General features: G+C 40.8%; 1 protein-coding gene across 3 annotated transcripts; it reads left to right on the top strand.

Annotated features, from left to right (window-relative positions):
* Positions 1-2,093: 2,093 nt before the first annotated feature.
* LOC129765232 (F-box/LRR-repeat protein 6) lies at positions 2,094-25,810 on the top strand. Of its 3 annotated transcripts, none has more exons than XM_055765309.1 (10): positions 2,094-2,358; positions 3,002-4,362; positions 23,536-23,832; positions 23,898-24,108; positions 24,169-24,338; positions 24,404-24,544; positions 24,600-24,767; positions 24,824-25,056; positions 25,191-25,325; positions 25,387-25,810. In XM_055765309.1, the coding sequence occupies exons 2-10, from the start codon at positions 3,760-3,762 to the stop codon at positions 25,592-25,594; spliced, it is 2,166 nt and encodes a 721-aa protein (XP_055621284.1). In that variant the 5' UTR covers positions 2,094-2,358; positions 3,002-3,759; the 3' UTR covers positions 25,595-25,810. The 3 variants fall into 3 exon arrangements, with proteins under 3 accessions (XP_055621284.1, XP_055621285.1, XP_055621283.1); XM_055765310.1 differs by having other exon boundaries at positions 2,105-2,154; XM_055765308.1 differs by having other exon boundaries at positions 2,117-2,133; positions 2,667-4,362.
* Positions 25,811-27,747: the final 1,937 nt, after the last annotated feature.

Raw genomic sequence — 27,747 nt, 5'->3', positions numbered from 1 at the left:
ATGGCCCTGATAAGCGCCGTGTTTTATGGAATGGTTCCAATTTAGAAAACTTTGTACTCGTGGTTTTGAAAAAAACCATTTCGAACGCCCTCGATGCCGCCTTGTTCTGGATTTGCCACCAAAGCAGTTTGTATAAAGAACAAACTTTTTTCTTCTGCTACCAGCTGCCGTTTTGCGATTGCGTTTGCCACTCGCCACTCGCTGCGACTGCCTGTTGTTGTCTTGATGTTCACCGAACCGAATGTGTTCTGTTCCGAATGCGGGTTTTCTTATCGTCGCGAGCAGCTTTACCAGCCAACTCGATCACTTCGGCGGCCGAAACTATATAACGCCGGCTAGGTGGACTGGTGCACTGGTACTAACGCGCCCGGCCTAGCTACCATTGCGAGGACTTCAGATCAACACGGTTCGAGCGGGATTTTGCCTTTCCCTTCACTTTTCCTTCTTTACCATGTCCAGACATGGCTGCTTGGGTTGGTTTGTTGATGTGTTGTGATGCGAACCGATGTGGTGTACGGTTTGAATGAGAATGATCGTTACGGCAGCGGAGCGGGGATTTTTAAGCTGACTGGCTGGCTCGAGAATTACGCATGTGTGAGACTGCGACCAATGTTTCGTTCATTTTTTTTTCTTTTTCCTTTCCAATCGTGCTTCATTCTATTTCGCTGCTGCTCTGGTTGCCCGTTTTGGTCGGTACGATTTGAGGAGCACAAAATGGACCAATCAAAAATGGGCACATAGTGCATTTGGACAATGCTTGATATTTCACAATTATTTAATTCTTTATCTCAAGAAAAATGAAATGTTATTCGTTATGATAGATGCGTAGATATATTTCCTATCAATTGATGCAAAAACCTTTGCGATCTATTGAGAAATGCTCGAGTTATAAGCGTTCAAAATCTTGCATGTTTTCCTACTTGTTCAGTGCCTAGATTTCCATTTCACCCCCTATATCTTCCGGTTAGACGTAGTCCTACGTCAAAAAAACATTTCAGGGCGACCAAACTGGTAGAATGGTTATTTCAAAATTTTCGTAGCATTATAAAATAATATTCGCAGTTATAAACAAGCGACTTGAATTAAACTACAGCGTAGTTCTACGTCAACAATGCGGTCGTGTCTTGAACACAACCACCTATAATTTTTTTTTACTATATTCACTATTCATGTTTTATGTAAAAAAAAAGCTGAATAAATTTCCTGTCTAATGGTATACAACACAACATATGTCGCAACAAGGATTTTGAGAAATATGCGTTTGAAAACTCTTAAGAAATCGTTATATTTTTCGTAAAGTGACCACCCTATATAGAAATCAAAGACATAGTCCTCTGTCAAAAAAAAGTGAATAAAAGGTGATTTTTGGACCACCCTTAAACGGAAATGGTCACCCTAACGAAAAAATAAAAAAACGGGTCTAATTGCTTGCGAAACAGAACAAATCTTCCGCTTTTCATGAAAATCTGAGAATCACTATATCGGTTTGACATGGAATGGCTGATTATTATTTTGAATTAAGTCATAATAAATTTGGTTAATTTTAATATTTTGCAAATTTTTGTTATATTTTATCATTACAAAAAAGGGGATTTTTAAACTATCTTGCTCGACATGATTGAAGCAACTATTGATCAACTATCATACTTTCCAAAATCAAAAACACTAAAAAGGACTCAATAAAAAAATACACATGATTCAGGTTCAAATCTGTTTAGTTGTAGATAATTTATGCTGATTTTGATAATAATTTTATACTGCCAGGGAAACAGAGTTAGAAAATCCGTTGATCAGATTTTCAATAACTACTTTTATTTGAAAACCACTGTTTCAAAACAAACAATTCAATAAATTTAATAATGAACCTACCGGTTTTGATCGGAACTACATACGAACCCACTGCAAATGAGTACAGAAAGCCATTCAAAACAAAGGGTGTCTCCGCTAAATCAGTAAAATTTGTCTCATTTTCACGTACAAAATTTACCACTTTACCCCTGCATTCACACCGTACGCATATCACCAAGTGGCAACTGCCGAGTGTACGAAGAATAAGAGTCAACCCGCTGAGAGAAGCCATCGAATACAAGCATCTTGTCGGTTTCGGGTCGAACGCAAATTGTGGAGCTGTCGGTACGTTCGTTTTTGTGCCTGGTAACTTTGCAGTGATACGAGTTTAGCATACGCATCCAGTTTCCTAACAGTCCCGGTTATCCGCAGTGTGCATTATTTGCTATTAGTTCCTGCCGGAAAAAGTGTTTTTTCGCTGTCGAGCTGGCAGAAAAGTCCGAATGAAGAAACTCCAGTTTTTGACCTAAAAATAATTCAACACAACAGTTCTGCTCTTGAAACGAATGTGTATGTGCTATATGTGTGCGTGAAAGAGAAAGAGAGGAACAAATGTTGGCACCCTTTTTCTCTTCTCTAGACTCGTCGGAGCGTTGTCCAACACATTGAGAGATCGCCGCTTTGGAAGGGTCAAAGTTATGTTTTGCACGTATCGTTTTCGTGTGTGGGACGCTGTGTACAAACGAATACAGAACCATTGAATGGATGCTGCTATCCAATGAGAGAGAATCCAGAGAGTGCTGCACTCTGATTGAATGCAAATATTCCATTCTGGAGAATGTTACTTTCGATGTATGAAAATATTTCTTCCCCATTAGTGACTGAAGTGTAAAACGAAATGACTCTACTGTTCAACTGATAAAGTCGTTGGAGTTTTCGGTGGCGGTGAATTCTAGATCAATAAATGTTGAAAAAAGCATGAAATCAAACCTAACGGCATATAAGACATTTTTGCATTCAACTGATTCAAATAAACGGTGTTTCCCATTCTCACTTAACTGATAGATCGCCAAAGTGATCCAATGGTTGTTTGGTTATCAACATTTCGGAAGATGTTACAAGAAACAAAGCGGTTGTAAACGATCAAAAAGTGTTTGTGTCTTAGCCCGAAACAGAAGAACTGCTCACCAAATCAAATTCAATTGGATTTCAGCTATGCAGTTATTGGAAAATTAATGAATTATCCAACGGATGCTGTCGGAAAATTCTCTTGTTTACAATTTATGACACTAGTGAGGAATATACATAAGTGTGCGTACAATTTAACGAAATAAGAGATATACGCGAAGGCGAATACTTGAGTGTGTGCGTTTTTTCCGAACGAAAGAGTGTTGGAAAGTGGGAATCGGTCTAACTGGCACTTGTCTATAAACAGGAATTGTCTTGTGCGCAAACGATTCGAGAAAACAAGTGATGTTTGTTTACATCGCAAAAGATGTATGTGGTGCAAAATCGAAATACTGTGTTGAGTGGTTGATATTGAAAAACAAAAATTGATTAAGCAAAACCCGTTAGGGAGAAAAAGTTGTCAACGTAAATCATTATTAATGGTCATAGATGGACACAAACACCACAGCATTATCAGAGCGCTGGAGTGATAAATTGCGAATGAACCAACGCTCGTGTGTGTATTGGTTTGTTTTTAATGTAAACATGGATCACACAAGCGCGAATCTGTTATTTGGAAAAGAACTATGAAAAATTATGCGCTGTTTGTGGATATCAACTAACACAACGGACCAGTTTGGCAGTTAAATGAAAAATATAGTTTACACAATAGCTCATCTCTTACGGTACGAGCTTATCATGTACGAATTTCACTAGTGCATATGCCGTTCGACACGCAAATGGACTTTCAACATTGAAAAACATAACACCCACGAATTCGTGTTTCATAGTCATAGACAAAGCATGGAAACATTAACCGAGAGTAGTATCGCTCCGGAACTCCGGAGCGAATCGCTCATGTCGACATCTCCGGACGATGAACGTATCCATCGTCATCACCACAATAATAATAACGATGAAGATGACGTCCTGAGGAACGTTATCCACCCTAGCAATCTCCTGGAAGAACAATCGCAATCTTCTCAGGAAAGTAGGGATCTGGGCTCACCTCCGCCAGGCACCGGTGCGGCGCTGGATGAAACTGTCGAGAACATTGCCAAGGAACTGCAAAACAGTTGCTCGGATAACAATTACAACGATGCGACAACAGACTCGCAGCCGGAACCGGATGCAATCGAAAATACTGATTCAAGCAGTATACCACCGCCGGAAAATCCCGAAGCCGCCGGCACCGATTCACCCTCAATGGAGGTTAATTTGGAAGCGGCGGGAGCGATAATGGCTGCTTCCACACCCAAGATTCACATTGCGCCCATTTCGAACGGTGGGCTATTGTTGCCCAAATCGGGCGGAAAGCCTACCACAATGCGTGATCTTGACCGTAAGATGAACAAATCCCGGGGACGGCCCAAGAGGCGCGCGATGGTGGCTCTGTATCAAAGTGAGGTAAGTTTGGGTATTCTTCGTCCGATGTTGATCATGTTCGTTACGAGAGCTTCTCTCTATTTCGGTAGGGTGTTAAAAACAGATATTTTTTAAAAAAATAAGCATTGATTGATACGTATTTAATTGAAATGCATTTACTCGATCTCTATATTTATCATAGTACTCGAGTGTCAAGAACGCTCTAAGCAATTGTCATGATAATAACTCACGAATTGCGGAGAATTTTCTGGGTATACGGTATCATTCGATTCTTTGGATCTGTTGAAAATTAATGATGGCAGTTCCTTATCACTCAAATATGATTCCAAAAATCTCTATCATAGCGGGTGACCGGAATAAATCGCCACAGTAAACAACTGCAACAGAAACAACCGCTTAGAAAAAGTGTAGTAGGCTAGAAATATTTGGCGCGGGAAAAACATCATGTGCCTCACATTTCTATTATAAATTTATTCTCTTGTTCTCGTTTTTCGAAATTTATTCTGAGGACAATGTAATGGGGACGAAGTCCCCATTTGGCGAGGATAAGGAATCGAGGCGGCCCATGCCGCCAAGATGACGCAATCCGAGTCCACCGCCGACCCGCCGTCGGAAGCGGCGGTGTCTCGCACGCAAACCTGGGATCCACTGATTGCCCGGTTAGTTTGAAACATAGGATACGATCCTTTAGCAATGTCCGACCGAGCTCTAGCGAGCGTCGGACGGTATACGTCTGCCCGGGGCGTTACGTTTGCCTGGGGCGATACGTTTGCCCGGTTAATTCTTGTTTTGAAATACAATACCGCGCCACAATATTTATAGCCTACTACACATTTTATAAGCGGTGGTTTCTGTTGCAGTCGTTTTCTGTGGCGATTTATTCCGGGAACCATCATAGCGAAATTTGAAAAGAAATATCCGTTCATTAAATTCCTGGTCACGCGAATTCTAGAACTTGTCACTCCAGAATACATTCAAGGCGCGTTATTCGGCATAGAAATCTCAACTAAGTACTACTAATAAAAATGACGCAAGTAATACTTAAGTTGAGAAGGCAAAAGTTCCATTGGAAACGTAAGTGCCATCTAAGAAGATGGTAGAAGAATAATTCTAGTTTTCCAATAGTGTTATTACGTTTGCAAATGGATTTCCCAAAATTATAATCAAACGTATTCTTTTATGTACAAGTTAGGTTATAATTTTCCTAAAAATATATGGGCACCTACTTACAGTGTCGGACAAGACATTAAGACCACTGCTCATGCAAAATTTGTAAGGAGTTGTATCTAGGACACGACATCATTTTCGACGTAGAACTACCGAAATATTTTATTCATTCCACTTGTTTATCGCTTCGAAAATTATGAAAGAATGCATCGAATCTTTTGAAAAAACTTTTTAGTTATTTTAACTACTTCAGTAGTAATGTTTAAAGAAAAGACAACATTCATATAGAACAAGCAGATAAATCGAAAAAATTCTTTTAATTTTTCAATGATCGATTTGGCAAAAAACGATTCTTCGTTTCCGATTTAATCAGTGGATCGACCCCAAGCAATTTGGGAAATCGATACGACAAGATCGATATTTTTTTAAAGATCGTTTATTCCCAGTGCAAACATTCTGTGCAAAAATTGATAGTTGTTGACTGGAATAAAGGTCCGCTATGAAGTATGTTGTGCACAGAGAACAAACACGATTTTATCGGACACGTATCGGCACGAACAGACCAATACATGATATATTTATATTGTCAGACATAGCGGGTTCTCAGTACGGACCGGCAGTACAGATGCAGTGCAGACATTTGTTTTTGAAGCGAAAAGTCAAATTCGCGTTGTCGACGTTGAACTTTCTATCACTAGTTGGGAAAGCGACAAAAACTATATGGATTTCCAGTTGGAATGAACGCACTTTCAAGATGAAAATTATGAATGAGAAATAACTTTTTCCGTATCTAATATGTAATGTAGGTATCAAATATGTCTAATATGTTCTACATCTAATATGTATCTATCTAATATCTACAATGTCGAAGTCTGGTATCGATATCTGTTCTAAATACATATTCATCTAGAGAGGCATATTATTCTCTATCAGTTTACCAGCCCCGAAGCCAATTTTAAATTGTTCAAATTTTAAATGATAATGTTTACTGCTGCAGGGGGTCTTCGTAGCCACATTGGTTGCGCGTTCGCTTAGTAAGCGATCGATCGTGAGTTCAAAACTCAGGGCCCTCATTGACCATCTTTGTGTTGTTACAGAATAACTACGTCCACGCAACAATCATCAGCGATGGAGATCGATCCACGGTCGAAACAAGATCGATTCATCCATACAACTGTTCTGCTCTGCAAGAAACATCGGGCTGCTATTATTCTATTAATAACTCAACAATGATCATATCAACTGTCTCCGCTGTCCGGTCTAACTGGACAATGGAAGAACAGAACGAATTCTCTTACGCCTAAATCGCTACTGTGAAATGTAATGTACCATATGCAATGGTATAGAAGGAATACTATAACGCCAAAAAAAAAATGGCAACTGTGTAATGTGCTATTTATAAATATGATCAACATGTGACAAGTGCACTATTCAAATTCGGCTCTGTTACAGCTGAAATGCTAATGAGCCTGAAATAAACGAATGGGATAAAAAAAAAAGTTTGCTACTTCAGTATTAAAAGCAACTAAATAACTTGTTCGGATTTCTTCCACCAATTCGATGCAAATCAGCTAGTTTTTAGCCTGATCAAAGCTGAAATTATATTTGTTTTTTTTACAGTTCAAACTTGAATTATTTTTATAAACTACAAATTTAGTTTCTGAATCCGTGTGACACCTCTTGCAAATATGATTCGGTTTTGTTGATACAATTATAATGTTTCCTATAGGGAATTTCACAGTTAAACATATTTTCAAGTAATCAACTCATTTACTACTTACAAATAGCAATGGAAATAATCCCTAATTCAATCTATTTTTTTTATAATTCTTGTACCTTGTATTTTCACCTCTACCTTTGATTCTGTTCGCTTTGTGATGTTTTTATTTACACCTTCTCTTTGTTTCTCGCCGTCTGTCAAGACAAATTAACTGCCTCACATTGCGACAGGGACATCTTCATCTGCCCTGCGGTTCTGACCACAACATGCCCCGGCCCGTGAACCTGGTCCGATGGCCACATCCGGTCCAGCGTCACCCTCATTAATCTCTAACACTGCAAGCTTCGCTGTCGCTCGCTTCAGTACACCACTGTTTGTACGGATCCAGGCCTGACGTACTCTTCCATCTCCAGCTACTATCGGTTCCTCAACGATTCCGCGCACCCAGCATTTTCGTTTTTCCCCCTCAACAATGTACACCAAGTCACCTCGCTTCAAATTCGTTGCTTCACCAAACCACTTGGTATGCTGATTTATAGATGGAATATATTCTTTTATCCACCTCTTCCATAAGTTTTCGACTATCTCCTGTGATCGCTGATATGAATCCCGCAGGGCTACTGCTGGATTCACAGGAGGTGCATTGAGCCCCGGTTCGTTTGGAGCCATACCGCGAAGGAAATTTTTGGGACAAAGGGCTTCCAAGTTTTCCGATTCCTGCGTAACATATGTAAGCGGGCGGCTGTTTATAATTTCCGCCGCTTCGGCTATCACAGTTGCCAGGATTTCATCCGTCAATCGCTTTCCATCGTCAATTGTTTCGAGTACTGTTTTCGTTGAACGGACGAGTCTCTCCCAAACTCCTCCCATGTGGGGTGAGGCTGGAGGGTTGAAACTCCACTTCGTCTGAGCCGATGTCAATTCTCCTGCACATTCTTCGTTGATGCTGTGTAATTGGTCCAACAACTCCCTACTGGCCCCTTTGAAATTAGTGCCATTGTCCGAAAATATTTCCAACGGCGGCCCTCGAAGAGAGACGAAGCGTGTAATGGCCATCAGGCACGACTGCGTTGTCAGAGAATATGCTATTTCGAGGTGAACGGCCCTAATTACCAAGCACGTGAACAAAACGACCCACCTTTTCTCACTTCGGCGACCGAGCGACACTGTTATCGGCCCAAAGTAGTCGAGCCCCACGAAGCTGAACGGTCGCTGGAAAGGAGTTACTCGCTGCACTGGTAACGCAGCCATCCGAGGACATCTTGGACGGCTCTTGGTGACCTTGCACTGGATACAAGCTTTGGCTACTTTCGCCACAATACTACCCATTTGCGGGATCACAAATCGTTGTCTCAATTCATTTTTCACGGTTTCTCTGTAACCGTGGGCGAACCGTTCGTGATAATGCTGCACGATTTTCCAGGTGACGGCATGGTCCTTCGGCAGCACCACCGGGAATCGAAGATCGAACGGCAGGAAATCAGCTGGTCCCGCTCGGCCATCCATGCGCAGAAGGTTGTTTTCATCGATGAGAGGAGTTATCTTGTAGAGGAAACTGGTTTTCTCGATTTCCAACCACGCCTCGATTGGAAGCTTCGAGTTTTTTATAAGAATTTTCAGTTCGTCGCTAAACTCATCCGATTGTGCCATCCGCATTAGCCAAATTTCCGCCTGCTGGAACTCTTCCTGTTTCAGTGGCGTCCGTGACACCGCATGGGCAATCGGAATAATCTTCTTCATCTGCTTTTCTGTCGGTTTCAGCGTTTCTAGCGGCAACCCCTTCACCTTTTTCCGGCAATTTGATACAAACCGAAACACGCAAGCCATCGTTCTTACCAGGACCGTCCACTTCGAAATACGATTTACATCTATAACAGAGGCGGGAAGCTGTACGTCATGGACATGTAAATGTGCTTTCAATTCTTCCTCGGTATCTGGACGCGGCAGCTTCTGCTTCGGCCAATCTGCTTCTGGCAGATACAGGAATCTAGGCCCGGTAAACCAACTGCTCGTAGAATTTACTTCAGGATCTCTCGTCCACTTAGTTAGCTGGTCTGCGACGTTCATCTTCGTAGGAACCCAACGCCATTCCGAGAGGTTTGTCCGGGTTAGAATTTCTCCAATGCGAAGACCAACAAACTCCTTGTAATTGCGTTGATCAGATCTGATCCACGAAAGCACGGTCGTTGAGTCCGTCCAGAAAAACTGCTGCCTAATACTGAATGAATGACCGTTTCTCACCGCAAAGGCCACCCTAGCTGCCAATACTGCCGCTTGTAGTTCGAGTCGAGGAACGGATATTGGCTTTAATGGTGCCACCTTCACCCGACTAGTCACCAACACACACCGGATCGTTCCACCAATCACAGCTCGGAAATAGGCCGCACACCCGTACGCACCTTTACTAGCGTCAGACACCACGTGCAGTTGAAGATCTTCGAGTTGGTCCCTTCTGACGTCTCCGAAGTAACTTCGGGGAATTCGGATCGCTTCTATCATCGGCAGCACTTTTGTCCAGCGAACCCACTTCTGAAATGACTCCTCGTCGATTTCGTCATCCCATCCGCAGCCAGTTCTCCACAGGTCTTGAACTAACATGCGACCAAATACGGTAAACGGAGAAAGCAGACCTTGAGGGTCGAACATCGCCATGACACAGCTCAACACGATCCTTTTGGTTGGTCGTTTAACCCCTTGCAGAACTGGTTGATACTCTTCTCGTTCGGCGGTCGAAAACAAAAAAACATCCTCGTTGGGCTCCCACACGATTCCCAGAACTCGCTCAGTGTGCGTGTTTTTGTCCCGGCTGAAGTGGACAGTAGGATTCACTCTCTGTTCACCCATCGCTTTCAGAAACTGCTTGGAGTTGGACACCCAGTTCCTGATCCTGAAACCACCTTGAGAGTGAATATGTTTCACCTGTTTCGCTAGATCTATAGCATCTTCGATGGTGTCCACACTATCATAATAATCGTCCACGTAGTGCTTTTGAACGATCGCATCCGAGGCTCGTGGAAACTCAGTCGCAAATTCCAATGCGTTGAAATTTTTGATAAACTGCGCCGAACAGGGGGAGCAGGAAGCCCCAAACGTAGCCACGTCCATGACATACACTGTCGGAACATCGGCAGGATTAGACCGAAACAGAAACCGCTGAGCCTGTTTATCTTCCGCCCGTATGCGTATCTGATGGTACATTTCTTGTATGTCCCCACCGAACGCGATTCGCCGTTCGCGAAACTGGTTGATCACCGACGGCAGAGACTGCAACATGTCGCTCGGTGTTGAGCGAAATGCCATCCACCGAGGCTGCTGCGTCCCACACTAGACGAACTTTGCCAGGTTTTCGTGGGTTGAGCACCACATTCAAGGGAAGATACCACACCGCATTCTTCTCTGTTCCAGCTAACTCCTTCTTCGTTACTTTATGCGCGTAACCCTTCGCCTCATACTCCTCTATCTGTTGGTGGATATTTTGTTGAAGCTCCGGATTTCTCTCCATTTTTTTCTCTAGCGCCTTCATCCGTCGGACCGCCATCGGATAACTGTCCGGGAATCTTCTCTTGTCTTCACGCCACAGTAGACCCGTTTCGAATCTATTGCCGATCCGTAGCGTCGTTGATTCGAGAATTTTACGTGCGCGAAGGTTGTCAATGGACTCTGGGACTGCGATGCAAAGAGAACCGGTGTCCTCCAGCAAGTACTGGGTCCGCAGCATCTCATGGAGATCCTCGTTGCTGATCGGTTCAATGGAATGAACGTTCACATAATTTTCCGCAACGACAACTGCTGCAGGAGTTTCTGGCCCATAGATGGTCCACCCTAACTTAGACCTAACGGCGATCGGCTGACCAGGCTCGCCGACGCGCGTTTCTAAAGGAGCGAATACGTACAAGTTGTCTAGACCGATTATAATACGAGGTTCTTCCAAAGCGTAACTCAATACTGGCAACCCCTTCAAATGTGGATAACGACTTCCGATCTTCTCAAACTGCATCGCTTGATTCGGCATCTTTAACACTTCCACCGTACGTACATTCTTTAACGGGAATATTTCACGGGATCCTCTAGCCGAGAGCTTGAGATCCATCTTCTTCGACTGATTCTCGTAGCGCTTTACATTGCCCGTCCACGTAACGACCAACGGTTCAATAACTCCTTCCGCATTCAATTCGTTGATTACGAACTCCTCTACAAGTGTTGTGGATGAACCTTCGTCCAAAAAGGCCAGAACATCTATCGCGTAGTTTCCGAAATAGAGTGTAATTGGCACCATACGAAAGATAACGGCACGATTTAATAGTCCGTGGGCATGACACTCAACATTAAGCAGCTGGACGGTTCCCTCGGCTCGATGCAGCAAAGGATGATGTTCTCCTTGACATCCGACGACATTACATCGAACTTTGAAGTTGCATCGACTTTTGCCGTGGTTATTTAGGCACAGCGCGCAGAGTTTATGTTGCTCCACTGTTTTCAGTCGATCTATGAAACTGAGTTTTTTAAAATCGTCACAGAATCGCAACTTGTGATCTGTTCTCTTGCAAACCCAACAAGGCTTGAGCGTCTTTGACATCGTCAAAACCTCGGATTCATTCGGGATTGAACCGTGAACATGAAGGAACTCTTTTTTCTTTGGGTTTCTTTGGGAAACTTCGCTCAGACTGAGCGCCGAGAACTCGGACACTTCCGACACATCGGAAACGATGTCGTTCATAAAATCAGTGAAAACGCGTAGCGGCGTTCCTCTATTCTGTCTCTTATACCGGACCCATTCCAGTTTATAATTGGACGGAAGTTTGTCGACTAGTTCGTTCACCAACATCGGATTATTAAGATGGTCCGACAGGTGAGCTGCCTCAAGGTGATCACATAGTTGCTTCACCGTGATTCCGAACTGGATGAACGACTCCAGACGATCGGCTTTCGGAGCTTGAGCGCCGCGCACCTTTGTTAACAACATCTTGAGAAGTATTTCTGGTTTGCCGAAAAGACGTCGAAGATCATCGATAACGTCAGGAACAGAGTCGGGTAGAACAAGTCGGCTCCTTACAGCCTCTAATGCACTCCCCTGCAGACTATCCTGCAACCGCTTCAGGTTGTCCAAATTTGAGAACCCACACGCCTGCGTGGTGTACTCGTAACTACTAATAAAAATAGGCCACAACTCTGGTTCACCCCTAAAAACTGGCAGGTTTTTGGAGAAGGCTTGTCGAGCGGCTATCTGTTCTCTGGACAACTTCTGGACACATACATCCATTTGCTGCGAACGCCTTTGTTGCTGCTTCTTCGTCGACGATTGTTGCTTCTTCACCGACGGTTGCTTTTGCTTTTTTCCGGTCAGCAGACGAGCAAGTAACTCCCTTTCCTCTCGAGACAGCTGCAACTCTGCTTCACCCACCTCTTCCTCGCTATCATCTTCGGTGTCATCATCGTCTTCATCCTCACTTTCGGCTACATCTTCTTTATTCTCTTCACGTGTAACTGGAACATTCTTGGACGGACCTGCTATCTGATCCTGTTGCTTGGACGGACCAGCTATCTGATCCTGTTGTTTGGACGGGCCAGCTATCTGATCCTCCTGCTTCGATGCAGTCGGTGGATAGTTTTTCGTGACAGACTGTTTTTTCAACCAAAATTTCACCTTTTTCTCGGTGAACGTTTCATTTTCCTCCTTTGCATCACCGACAGCGCTTTCGTCGTCAAGAGCCGGTTCTGAGACGGCCTTTTTCGCCTTCAAGAAGTCGTCGAACATCCTTTTGCGTCGATCTTGAAAGGATTTTTCCTCAGCCAATTCATTTTCCAGTATCTCGCGCTCCTCTTGCAGCTGACGCTCTTTTAATTCCCTGTCCTGCTGCAGTTGCTTCTCCATAAACTCTTTCTCTCTTTGTCGACGTTTTTCCTGCAGAGCTCTTTCCATTTCGAGTCGCTTTTCACGCAGGATCATTTCCTCCTCTAAGGCTTTTTCTTTCGCACGCTGCTCCTTCTCCAATTTTCTCAACGAATCTTCAAGCGTTCCGACGCTCTCCGAAACAGACCCAACGGACGATCCACAATCGCTCTTCGTTTTCAGTCCTGTCGTCTTTTTGGCATCGCTCCTTGTAGTTTTCCGAATTTTCGGAGCCTGCAGCGTGTTAACGCATTTGCTGCAGTTCCACTCCTTCTCCTTCACTGCTTCCGTAACGCCAGCACACGAGTAATGAGCCCACAGCTCGCACGTATCGCACTGCACCATATCGCAGATTTCGTTGGGAGCATTGCACATCAGGCAATCTCTTTTTTCCGAATCCATCTTTTGAGGTTAAATTTCTTTGATTTTGTTCGGATTTCTTCCACCAATTCGATGCAAATCAGCTAGTTTTTAGCCTGATCAAAGCTGAAATTATATTTGTTTTTTTTACAGTTCAAACTTGAATTATTTTTATAAACTACAAATTTAGTTTCTGAATCCGTGTGACACCTCTTGCAAATATGATTCGGTTTTGTTGATACAATTATAATGTTTCCTATAGGGAATTTCACAGTTAAACATATTTTCAAGTAATCAACTCATTTACTACTTACAAATAGCAATGGAAATAATCCCTAATTCAATCTATTTTTTTTATAATTCTTGTACCTTGTATTTTCACCTCTACCTTTGATTCTGTTCGCTTTGTGATGTTTTTATTTACACCTTCTCTTTGTTTCTCGCCGTCTGTCAAGACAAATTAACTGCCTCACATTGCGACAGGGACATCTTCATCTGCCCTGCGGTTCTGACCACAACATAACTAATAAGTTATTTCAAAAATTTCGATGCATTCTATGATAATATCCGATGCAAGATACAACCACTTACATTTTGACGTAGAACTACATCTTTCATTAAGGGTGTCAAATCAGAAAACAGGTCACGTTTTTATGAAATAAAGTTAACGTTAATAACTATTTTTGCCGCGAACGGATTTTGGCGATTTACATACTAAACGAATAGGAAATTCCGTAAGATTTGTTTAATATGCTATACACTAGAATCTCCTGGTTTGTAAATGGTTAAAATTCATGAAAACTTTAAGTGTTTCTATTTTCCCATACATTTGTTCTGTCTATTTGAGTGCTTTCCCGAACAGAGATATCAATAACGAGCAACTTATCGACGACCAACGGAGGGGAAATCGTAGGATTTAAAGTCTCCGTGAACAAAGGAAAAGAAGAAGAATGAAGGGGAATACTTGCCTAGAGTATAAACTAGAGTATTTACATGCGGTGGAATAATGGTGCTGGTGCAACATGTATATAATCGACTGTAGCCGAGTCTATGTCAATTTCGAAAAAGGTCACCGGAATAGCCTTCGAGGTAAATTTTCAATGCATTGACATGAAATAAATTGCGACATACGATTGTTTTGCGAGGGCAAGAATGAATCATCAATCAATTATCGTCAACTGATTCTACAATGAAAAAATCATTTCAGAGATTATTCTACTAAGCAGTTGTTTCTAAAATTTCACAGCATTATAGAATAATATCCGAAGGTATAAACAAACGACTTATATAAAATAACAGCGTAGTTCTACGTCAACAATGCGGTCGTATCTTGGACACAACCTCCTATAATTTTTTTTAATGAATGACTATTGTTTTAACTACAGATGTTATAATTCTCTTCGAACAATGCAAATAAATTATTATAAAAGGATTGATGTTTTGTACAACAAAACATTTCAGGGACATATACTGTATAAAAGCCGTATATTGTTCCCTGGTCCGTTCGATACTCGAATACGCATCGATTGTTTGGTCACCATACTACCAAAACAGCATCCTGCGTTTAGAAACTATCCAACGCAAATTTGTCAAATTTGCTCTACGGCGTCTACCTTGGAGTGATCCCAACAAGATCGCTGCAAACGCATCGGACTGGATTCTTTGTCTAATCGTCGATACGTGGCCAAAATTTGCTCAATCTCTGACCTGTTACTGTCGCACATTGATTGCTCAGAACTTTTACAGCTTATGAATTTCAACATTCAGCAAAGAAATTTGAGGTCTCACAACTTTCTTCAAATACCGTTGTCACGCACGAACTACGGTTATCATGAACCATTGTCGGGTATGTGTCGAATATTCAATAGGCACAGTATTTCTGTGTATCTCGTACAGTACTTAAGAAGCGATACATCACTTCTATAGCAAACACTCCTATCAGCTAATAAGTTTATAATTATAATTAGTACGTATATATAAATATATAAATATAAATAAATAGCTATTTGGCATTACGGCTGTCAACTATGGCAAACAGCTTCAGCATATAATATCGAAATCATCGAAAGAGTACAAAATAAACTGCTAAGACAAATTACTGGCGCCCCTTGGTACATCCGCAATAGTGTCATACATCGAGACTTAGGGATGGCGACGGTTAAAGAAGAACTTCATAAAACGAGGAGGAAATATGCGGAAAAGGTGAAGAATCATCCAAATCCACTAGCAAGGCGACTCGGTCAACCTATGGTAACACGTCTGAAGAAAAAAACCTTAATTATTTGAACGTGGTCAAACGTTAGTGTTGTGCTCCAGCACACATGTGAAATTTTAACTGTAAGAATTGACAACAAACGTAATACTTTATTATGTTAGAACTAAATGTATAACCAATTATTGTTACTTCCACATTATGGAAGATTCAATAAAAGTATGTATGAAAAAAAAGACGGGTGGGTAATGTCGGGGACATAACCGGAGTGACGAAGGACTATACAAAGGGGACAGCTTTTGTTAAATATATATATTTTAAATATATTGTTTTATTTTCTTCTCCTACGTGAATATCTATCTATCTACCTGAAAAATGGATTAGTTTACTGTTTACTCTTTATGAATATGTTGATATATATGAACCTTTGGTGTTGTGTTTTTGTTATCACTCGATATTCCCATCTTGTTCGGTTAAACCTTCCTGTTTAGCTATTGCGTTTGCCACTCGCCACAGCTTTCACAGTTGGAAAATTTCTTCCCATCCAGCTTGTGACATGTTGTTCAGTAAATTACATTTGATACGACGTGCCGGAGAAACACTTTGCCACTCACTGAAACTAATTGTTGCCTTGATGAGCGCCGAACCGAAGCTGCTCTGTTCTTGATGCGGGTTTTCTGTTTGTCGTGAGCAGCTTTGCAAGCCAACTCGAGCACTCCGACGGCCGAAACTTTATAATCGCTGTTAGGTATACTGGTGCTCCGGCACCAATCCGTTCGGCCTAGTTACCCTTGCGGAGCAATCAGTGAATGCGACCAACAGGGAACTAGAGACCTGCACGGTTCGAGTGAGACTTTGTCTTTCCCTTAACTTGTCCTCCTTTGTTACGTCCACGATGCCGATGCCGTACAACCACACGGGTTTACGGTTTGAAAGAAAATAAGATATTTTTTTTGGGGCCACTCAGTGTCGCATTGGAGGCGATTTTAACCTGTAATTGAACATTTGCGATGACAGTGGTACAGTGTCGACTTTCAATGTGGGGTCCTAATTTGGATCTCTATGTTTACAAAAATGTCCAACTAAATAAGTCGCATTACATGTCCGTCCAATTAGCTAAATGTCGAACTAATTGTAAATTACTGTACTTTCAATCTGGAAACAATTTAAGAATTGGTGAAAATTTAATAATCAGGAAAGTCCCCAACTATCAATAAGCTAATGGATAATGATAACATAAATAAGGATAATGTTTTAGAAAGCATTGAACTGTATTTCCTAACTCTTTTTTGGAAGGTTTAGTGGCCCTGAAAAGCGCCTTGTTTTATGGAATGGTTCCAATTTAGAAAACTTAGTACTCGTGGTTTTGAAAAAAACCATTTCGAACGCCCTCGATGCCGCCTTGTTCTGGATTTGCCACCAAAGCAGTTTGTATAAAGAACAAATTTTTTTCTTCTGCTACCTGATGCCGTTTTGCGATTGCGTTTGCCACTCGCCACTCGCTGCAACTGCCTGTTGTCTTGATGTCCACTTGATGGCGGCCGAAACTATATAACGCCGGCTAGGTGGACTGGTGCACTGGTACTAACGCGCTCGTCCTAGCTACCCTTGCGGGGAACTCCAGATCAACACGGTTCGAGCCTTTCGCACGGTTCGAATTTTGCCTTTCCCTTCACTTTTCCTCCTTTACCATTTCCAGACATGGCTGCTTGGTTTGGTTTGTTTATGTGTTGTGATGCGAACCGATGTGGTGTGGTGTTGAATGAGAATGATCGTTACGGCAGCGGAGCGGGGATTTTTAAGCTGACTGGCTGGCTCGAGAATTACGCATGTGTGAGACTGCGACCAATGTTTCGTTCATTTTTTTCTTTTTCCTTTCCAATCGTGCTTCATTCTATTTCGCTGCTGCTCTGGTTGCCCGTTTTGGTCGGTACGATTTGAGGAGCACAAAATGGACCAATCAAAAATGAGCACATAGAGCATTTGGACAATGCTTGATATTTCACAATTGTTCAATTATTTATCTCAAGAAAAATGAAATGTTATTCGTTATGATAGATGCGTAGATATATTTCCTATCAATTGATGCAAAAATCTTTGCGATCTATTGAGACATGCTCGAGTTATAAGCGTTCCAAATCTTGCATTTTTTCCTACTTGTTCAGTGCCTAGATTTCCATTTCACCCCCTATATCTTCCGGTTAGACGTAGTCCTACGTAAAAAAGTACGTAAGCGTCATTAAGGTTAAGTATAACTGTTGATTTGTTGAATTAAAATAATAAATAAATTATGATATGTTTCAAACTAACCGAGCAATCAGTGGAACATAGGTTTGCTTACGAAAAGCCATGCTTCCGACGGCGAGTCGGCGGCTCCCTTCGGTCCAACTGCCGAAGAGAAATGGTATTGCAAAAAAAGAACATAATGCAGAACATAATGAATTATCATTGACACCTCGGTTTTCGCTGAATGCTGAATAGTGAAGGAATTGTCGAATCGATTTACATAATAGGTTCCACTGTGATATGTAATGATCATAATGGTTTGGCACTAACGAACAGATTCGTGGCAAATTATCAGGTCGGTCTACTACTGACCAAATCTTCGTCTTGCGGCAAGTCCTCCAGTCCTCATTTATTCATCGACTTCAAAGCCGCATATGATACAACAACACGAGAAAAACTATGGGATGGAATGGACGAAAAAGGCTTCTGATTGTTTAATTGATTGAGACTGTTGAGGTTACGATGGATAGAATACAGAGCGTGTGCGAATTTCGGGTGGACTATCTGATTCATTTGAGTCCTTAACGGCTTCGTTAAGGTGATGATCTCTCTCGCTTGTTATTACTGCGGTAGAGCGCGTTATGAGACTAGCGGTGTTAACTTGCGTGGTACGATTCGCAACAGATCCAGTCGATTCATCTACTTTGCTGATGAAGTATATCAGCAGCACATTTGAGATAGTAGCAAAACATTACACCAGACTTGAGCATAAAACAGAGAGAGTTGAACGGAGAATGCTTGCGTATAAAACCAATCACATGCTGGCTTCCGGATCCAAGAACGACAAGGCTCGACTAGATAGTGGTGTGGCGATCGACAGCAAGGAAATAGGTAAGGTAATGTACCGATTAACAATGATACCAGCCACAGAATTCAAAGAAGAATTATCAATGGGAGTCGGTCTACAAAAGTCTCCACAAACACTTGAGGTCGAAAAGACTCAGTAATCGTGCGAATTGTTCCCTATACAAAATGCTCATAAGAGCGGATGGTCTCTACTGGCACGAGACGTGGATGCTCGAATTGGATCTACGCGACAACTACACAACTATACTGCAAAAAAAAAAGCAGGACGAAGAGCGTAGCGAGGTGGTTAGATCAAGTGGAGCGGGTCCTGGTAAGCATGGGGAGCCCGCGAAATTGGAAAGGGATGCACACGAACCGAGTGGAATGAAGAATTGGAGCATTGAACCTTCTACTCCCATGGGCTAAATTATTGGTTCCGTCGTTAGCAACGTTTAACTTCGTCGGTAACCAACGCGAGTTATTCGTTTCAAATAATTCCAATATTGCACTTGTGCTGGCCTCGACTGAACGGTATTCTGAGATTTGATATACCTAGGAATTTGAACGTTTTCGACTTGCGGTAGAATTTGTAACTTCGATCGCCATTCTACGAAGAAGTTACCAGTTATTTTTTCAAACCATTGAATTGCGGTTTGCCATTCTTTTCGAAGAAGAACATCTGAAAGTGGCTAATGAGAGGATTAAAGTTCGTCTTCAAAACTCTAAGTAACTCTGTCTTATTTGGGTACAGTTAATCTTTTGGAAGAGCTATATACTAGCGTAATAATCCAATTTTGTACGTGAAGTCGACTGCCCTGATGCACCACCACTCAAATCCGAGAATCTTTCGCCAGGGGAAAAACGATACGATCCCTGCATCTTTCAAGAGAATATGCATCAGCACACACATCACTAACAATCCCGATAAAGTCAAACTTATGACGGGCCTTAAGAAGAGAATCTCAGATCTTCGTTCTCTGTTGAAAGGCTAGTAAATGGAAAAGCTAAAAGGTAAAATGCTATTAACGGACCTCCTCTCAAACACTTGTAACGTCACATCTTCCAAGGCTTTCAAGGTCCATAGGTTTGCAAAGAAGGGGCTTACTACGAGATCAGCGACCGGAAAATATTAATACTGGAAAATATCGAACGCAAAAATGTCTGCATCAACTGATTATAAATATTTTTAACGGATCTATCATAATAAATATTTTTTTTTTTTAGATAAATAATTCAATAATTGTGAAAAGTCAAGCATTATCTAAATGCGCTAAATTCCACGTTTAGGTTGGCCCAATTCACACCTCTCAAATTGTACCGCCCAAAAAGACAACTAGAGTAACAGTGAAAAACAATTTGAATACATCAATACCACTGCGAAAACAATCGTAGCTATCCACAGTGCATATCATTCTATTGAATGGGGAATAAGACAAATGGAGAAGCGAAACATTGCGTCGTAAGCCCATGTGTGATTTTCCTCCAGTCAGTATGCATTTAATTCGTTGCGAGTCGATCTAACATGCTTCAATTTCCCTGGCATCCGGAGCAGAACCGTAACCTAATCCTGCAAACAGTGATGATGGTACAGATGTAGAATAACTGCATTCAGTGGTTCTAGAATAGGTGATGTATTACGTACATTGCGCACTACGCTTGCGAAATTTGCATCTAGAACACGACAGTTGTTCTCTAGACAAAAATTGCGCTCATTTTCATGTTATCAAAAATAGGGTGACCAAAATTTGATATGAAATCAAAAATCTAACTTTCTTAAATGTATAGATATAGGTAAACTTAGTTCGAAGCCCCAGTTGGTTTGAGCAACTTTGAGGAACAAAGATTTTTTCTATTTTTCAATACAACCGATTTCGCGCTTTTCCTCTAAGCCACGTCACCGTGAAAAAACGGGTTTCTTATACTAACTGTTATATTTCAGAATCTATATGCAAACTGTCTTCGGACGACTTTTAGAGGTTACCAAAATAAACGTTTTGCGATGCAAAACTTGTCAATATCTTAATCCTACTCAAAGTTATCGATATTTTTACCTAAAAATACGCCTTTTTCATTTGTTCGTCGATTTTCCTGGGGCAATCATAAAAAAAATATTTATTGACAGCATTCTAAAGAGAATATTAGTGATGAAACGGATAGTAGATTGGCCGGATACCGGATATCGGATATCCGGCAAGCTCCGAAGCCTCGAAGCTAACAGACACTTTTTAGGACAGTTTCAACGAGACGGCAAGTGAAAATGATAGTCACCGTCGCTTACTAACTTGAATAAAATAATTGGGGCTACAATATTGTCGAACTATGTTTATCTCTATCTATAGAGATAAGAAAGTTATATTTTCTATATCATCGAGAATTTTGGTCACCCTATTTTAGGCAAAATGAAAATGAGCGCTCTATCATATGTTTTTGTCTAAAGAATAAATATTTCCCACAAAGTTGAGCTTGAGCTTGAGCTTGGGTAGACTGTACAATTCGTAGTTGCTCTCCGTGATTGACCTGAACCAACCAAATTGCACAAAGAACACACAGAATGACGCTTGGGACTAGCAAATCATTCTCGTTGTGCAATTTTCGGTGATTCGAGCTTTAAATTATCAATAACGACGCCGGCCACGTCCTTACAGTCACCAGAGAAAGGGAAGGAATGTTAGTATAATATTCGCCGCCCGAAGGCCAGAAGGGTCGCCTCTATAGCGTGGTTCCCTAGCGTTTATCATGGAAGGGATAGTTGTTAGTGGGAAAGATCAAGATTCAGGATTCACTGGGGTGAGTGATGTGATTATGTTAACACGGACCCTGACGCCGGAGATTTTTAATATTAGGTTACCTGAAAAGGTTATCGAAAAATTTTCTCTATGATGGCTCGAATCGACGATATATTATGAGATCGTTCGCGCCCAGTGATCTATTGTAATCCCTGAAGGTTCTGAATGGGCTACCTGAGAAGGTAACCGGAAGAACTCCTCCTGATTCGATTCGCGTATCGACGACTTATATGATTTTCGCGCATAGTACTATCTTGTATTCTGAAATTGTTACACCGGAGATTATTATTAAGCTACTTTAGAAGGTAACCGAAAGAACTTCTCTACAATGGATCAAATCGGCGATATATTCTATGACCTTTCACGCCAAGTACTCTATTTTATTTTCAAATCGCGATGTCGGAGATTATCGATGGGCTACTTGAGAAGGTAATCGAAATATCTCCTCAACTATAGATCGAATCGGTGCTATGTTCTGTGTGTTTTCGGGTGTAGTACTATATCAGAGATTTAGAGCGCGCGCTGGAGGGTTATTAACACGTTAAGCCCCGAATTTTTCTTGCTCTAGTTTCCGTTCAGTCCGCCTCACTATCAGTGAGCATTTACACACTATCAGTTTCGGTCCCTGCTTTCCATAGATATTTATTGTACAACTAAAAAAAGTCACAAGTTCGATTATAAGGTAATCACATATCGTAAAACATCCGAAGATAAACAATGTTCCAGTGATCAAAGTTTTTCCGACGAAAAGCTCAACGTCAATCCCTAGGGACCAACACGGGGCTCAACGTGTTAATGAGCTACCTAAGATCGCTTTTTGAAGCATAGAAGTACATATTCTTATCAATATAAATACAAACTACAGACAGACATAGTACATTATCTAACAAAGCGTCCAAAACCATTCAAATACAATAGAAAAACTGAATCTAAAATCTGATTTCCATGAGCCTTCGGAAAGAATACACAAATGAATCACAGTTATTCTCAAAAATACAACAGATAACTGAAACAAAGATAGACCAGCGATAAAATTTGACAATACTTATTAGAGACAAACATCCACAATGAATCACGAACTTATATTCAGAAGAATAAATATTTTCCACAAAATTGTTTTTAACTAAGCTGCATTAGGGTAACCATGAAAAACCCGATTATTTTACTCTAACTTTTATACTTGAAATTCTACATCAAAAATGTCTTCGTACGACTTTTAGAGCTTATCGATACCAACATTTTGTCAATATCTTAGTCCTGCTCAAAGTTATTTATGGGTTTTCACCCAAAAACTAATGATTTCAATTTTAATTAACTCAAGTACAAAAAATGACATATCTTTAAAACTCACACATTATATAGAGTGAAATTTGTTCTTTCAAATTCCGTCAACAAACATTTTTTATGTTTGCCCCAGAAAGGATGGCAAGCAATTGAAGAGAGCGTATTTTATGGGAAGAAATATCAATAACTTTGAGTGAAGTCGAGATATTGACGAGTTCTGCATCGCAAAATGTTTGTATTAGTATGTTCTAAAAGTCTTCCGAAGCTAGTTTGTATGTAGAATTTGAAATAAAAAGCATAAAAACAGTTTTTTTCATGGTGACCCTAACGCAACTTAGAAAAAAGGCGCTATGTTGGTTATTTTAAGAGATAGGAAAAAAACTTCGTTCTACAAAGATGTCTCAAATAGCTGAGATTATAACATTGTCGAACTATGTTTACCTCTATCTGTAGAGATAAGAAAGTTAGAATTTTTATATCATCGGAAATTTTGGTCACCCTATTTTTTGCAGCATGAAAATAAGCGCTCTATCATATGTAACAACTTTGTCAAAGACAGTTTTTGTCTAGAAAATAACTGTCGAGCTCTAAATGCTAATTTCCACTTAATTGCATCTCCGGGACCATTGTGCATTGGTTCTCAATAATTCTTCTATTCAATGCTCCTGTTAGTGTTTCTCTCACAAATGTTTCTTTTTTCCAGATAAGCGAGAATAAAATTGGCATTAAGCTGTGTATAAAAAAAGCATCTGATGCGATAGTACAACAACCAAAGAAGATAACCCGCAAACGCACGCGGAAGCCCAAGAGCCTCAACGAAGACAGTGACGAGGAGCTAGGAGGCGGAGGAGTATTACCGGAAAAACGCAGTCGCAAAACTCGGGGGGATTCGTCCAGGAAAACAAATAACAACACAGAAAAAGTAGCCCAGGAGGAATACAAACGGCCGGAGGATCAAAGCGTCTGGGCGGATCAGGTGCCAGAGCATGTGTTGTGCTTGGTGAGCTCTAGTTTGCTGCTGTCGAATTAGATTAAATCATAATCCCATTTTTTTCAATTTTTCAGATATTCCAACACGCGATCCAAGACGATGGGTGTATTCCCTCGCTGATTCGATTCGGCAAGGTGTGCTCCGCTTGGCACAAAGCCTCACTGGTGCCTTCACTCTGGCGAACAGTAGATCTCGGCAACTGGACCAAGGAACGATTCAAAACCGAACTCAAGCTCAAGTGGCTTATCGAGAACCGTCTTCGCAACAGTATCGACGTTAGTTTTGGTATGGGTTTTTCGGGATAAGATAATTGGTGCAAACTTTCACGGTTTTATTCTTGAACAGGCAACTGGAAGATCACCAACGTGCATTGTGTACTTGAAAAGCTGCTGGCAGCCTCTCCCAAGCTAGTTGGAATCACGCTGACAGGCTGGAAGCAACTCACATCCGACCACCTTATGTTTCTGGTGCAAGAGTTCAAAAGTTTACGAAGAATTGACTTAAGTTCTGTTAACGTAAGTACATTATATTAAAAAAAATTACTCGCTACAGCTCATTTTTTGTTGTTGTTTAATCGAAGGCCGAAGTCAACGCCAACAAAACCGCCGTTGGACAAGTTTCATTATGCAGCGCAATCACCGAAATGGGCGAAAGACTTACTCATCTATATCTGGCCCACAACCGTCTCAGTGGCATTCCTCAGATCGTTAAAGCGCTATCGGTAATATAAATTGATACCAATCCAGTTAGTGGTAATAAATTATTATTTTTTCCAGACACAATGTCCAAACCTGGCTCTACTCGATCTGTCCAACGTGAGCACAATTGCCGTCTCGCACGGTATCCTTAATATCGAGCAGCTTCAAGGTGGCTGCAAAAAACTGAAGGTACTGCGGATAACGAACTCTCATATCAATCTCAGCTCGGCAACCCTCCAGGAGCAGGTTTGTTACAATCACTATATGGTTTGAAAATAAACTAATACGAATATGTAACCCAGATGGAGTCTCCCGGCTTCCCGGAGCTTGAAGAATTGTCGGTGGCCTCACTGGCAGACGAATCCCGTCTATTCAACGACGAATTTCTCCAGCGAATTCTCAAGACAAGCACCCAACTGAAGCTGTTGGATTTAAGAGGATGCTCGAGGTTGACCCATGACAGCCTAATTCGATTGCCAACGTGGGACCTGAAGCATCTGTTCCTGTCCGGGTGTTCGATTACCCGAGATCTGGGGTAAGACCTAAGAAGGAATGCTTTGTATTTCTTCTTCTTCTTCTATTTGGCTTTAAGAGGGTTTAAACTTTTCAGTTCATTCGCCTCTAACTTTGTATTTAATATTTTCATGTTTGATTTTTTTTTGTCCACAGCTCGGGTTTGGAGCTCATAGCTTCCAAATGGGCACACAGCCTCATAGAGTTCGATTTGGCCTGGGCCAATGCAACAAAACCATTGGATGATGCGCTAAAAGCATTGGCCGATAAGGGTTTTGAGTCACCACTCAAGTATGTATCAAACGTGAATTTGATCTACAAATAATTTATCCATACCCTTCTATCTTCGCAGTCACCTCAATCTGTGTGGCTCATCAGTTTCGCTGGAAGCTGTCAAAGAAGTGCTCACCAACTGTCCCCACATCAATTCGATTAACCTCTCTTCCTGCCGCGGTCTTCCCCGAGGCGTCAAGCGACTCCTGCAAGGACCAACGGAGATCGCCGAACTGCGAGAGAATCTCGGAGTGACCCTCAAACTTTCCAAATCTGCGGAAATATAAAAATTTCGGAAGTGAACAAATTTCCTGCCAATATATCATCGTACTTCGGTTGAAAAGGACGGCATATGGATGAAGAGTTGTTGGGTTGTACAAACTTCAACTGATAACATTGCAAACATATGGCAACCGTCTGGTAAAACGTGTGTTTTACAAAAAGACTTTTTTGTGATATTTTTCTCTATTGGGTGAAGGAAAACGAAGGAACTCAAAAATCTAGAGATTGTTTTAAAGGATGATTCTACACATACGCATATCTAGGTTGCACTTCTCTGACAAACAGTGTTTTGCTAAGGTTTGATCATCGTTATCTTCTTCTTTTCCTTTGTTTAGATGTCTTCCAAGTCGGCTTGGAAATTAACATGCGCGTTTCCATTTTATAGCGTGGTGTCATATTAAATTGAAAATAACTGCTATGTATTTCGCTCGGAACTTCCTCAACACTTATGGTATAGTGAACAATCTGGGTTGCAATTTCTGTTCAGTTCGCATCAATCGATTGCATTATGAAGTGTTATACACTTTAGAATTTTGATTTTACAATTTTACTGACAAGAAATAGAGGGGTTTGTGTATAGGTAGCGATCGCATTTTGGACGTAGGACTACGAAATTATTTCATTCATTCCGGTTGTTTATCAACACTTTGGGTAGAACGCGTCTGAAATAACTCATTGGTAGAAAATTTAAATGGTGTGGAAATAGCCGTGATTTTGCAGAATCAGCTGTAGCTGCCTGAGTCATGATTCATTCATTCCCGTTCAAGAATAATGAGTAAGCATTGCAAACGTCATTTTTTTCTTGGTGTTATACTGCCGTTCTACGCATAGTTTCCCCATGTTACTTTTTGACAATTTTCACTTTTTTCATAAAACAATGTTTTTAGGCCTAGTCTTTAGGAAAAACACTAATAAACTTATTGTTTGTTCCCAGCTTTTAACACCTTGCTCACGAGATTTCTCGTATTTTGCGTACCATCCGTTGCGGACCGCTCACGAGATTTCTCGTTTTCGCGTTCCTTCTTTACGGACTTGTGTGAAATTAGCGGATAAAAGTTTTTGTTGCGTGCAAGTTTCTGTTCAACGTCTTGCTGGATTTAATGAATAAAGAATTATTTCTATTGAAATAAATTGATCATTCATCAAGTAACAACCTTCAAATTCATGCTCATTAGATAGATAATTGAATCATTTATCTTTCCACATAATTCGTTTTTTTCTTGATCGTGACAGAGAAATGATATAGACTGAAACGTGAGCATGGGCCAATATAGGAAAATTTTGAAAATAAAAAAAAGTTGTTCGAATAGAGTTATCGAAGTTTTTTTTTACCTATCTTCCAGCCACAATTTTAGTGATCGAAAAAGGGTATAAGCCAAGTTGTATGTAAAAAATTAATTATGTTAAAGAAAATTGAAAAAAGTTATTTGAAAGGACCCAAAACACATTTTTGATATAATATTCATTGGATAGAGAATACAAGAGTATACAAGTTGTAGGAGGGAAATTAATAAATTAAAACTTTTTCACACTCGAAAAAAAAATTAAGAAACAGAGTGCGAAGTCGATTATTTTAGGAGATTTTTGAAATGCTTCAAAATCGTGAAATATCAACGCATGAAGATGGGATATAAATTGCTTCAAAGCATAATTTACATGGATTTACACGGAATATTTTACAGAGAAATTTGTATTTCGATTTGTAGATGTAATGGATAAAAATATCGGGAAAAAATGAGAAATTAATTTCTTTCTGCTTTTTCAAATATAGCAAATCCAATAAACGTTATCAAATATCTTTCATATGATTTCTGTAACTTTGTTGTGGACCATTGAGTACTGAGATATTATTGTATGAACGAAAAAAATCGAATTCGTATTTGATAATAAATAGTTCAATAAATAATCATCGAAAAACAGTTTGAAAACTCTAATAAACTCTATACACCCAGGATTTTTTGCACTTTCAGTATTTTTTTCAATTTTTTATTTCAAAGCTATTGAGAATGGTGTGCTAAAAATTGAAAGGTACGTTTTTCACCATAGATCCTTTGGGTAGGGATTCGAAAAATAGTCAAAATTTCTATAGAATAAAAATTTTTACTGCCTTTTTACTTTTTAGTTCCTTACCCAGCCAGACCCTTTCCCCCGTACAACT

Source organism: Toxorhynchites rutilus, chromosome 2 (assembly GCF_029784135.1).
Source record: "Toxorhynchites rutilus septentrionalis strain SRP chromosome 2, ASM2978413v1, whole genome shotgun sequence".
NCBI classification, from domain to species: domain Eukaryota; kingdom Metazoa; phylum Arthropoda; class Insecta; order Diptera; family Culicidae; genus Toxorhynchites; species Toxorhynchites rutilus.
This window is presented reverse-complemented; position numbering and strand designations above follow the sequence as displayed.

Bases quoted from the DNA above. Each gene is read 5' to 3' on its own strand.
- LOC129765232 (XM_055765309.1), top strand. From the start codon at position 3,760: ATGGAAACATTAACCGAGAGTAGTATCGCTCCGGAACTCCGGAGCGAA. The intron at 24,339-24,403 runs GTAAGTACATTA...GTTTAATCGAAG, and splicing joins TTGACTTAAGTTCTGTTAAC to GCCGAAGTCAACGCCAACAA. The intron at 25,326-25,386 runs GTATGTATCAAA...CTATCTTCGCAG, and splicing joins GGTTTTGAGTCACCACTCAA to TCACCTCAATCTGTGTGGCT.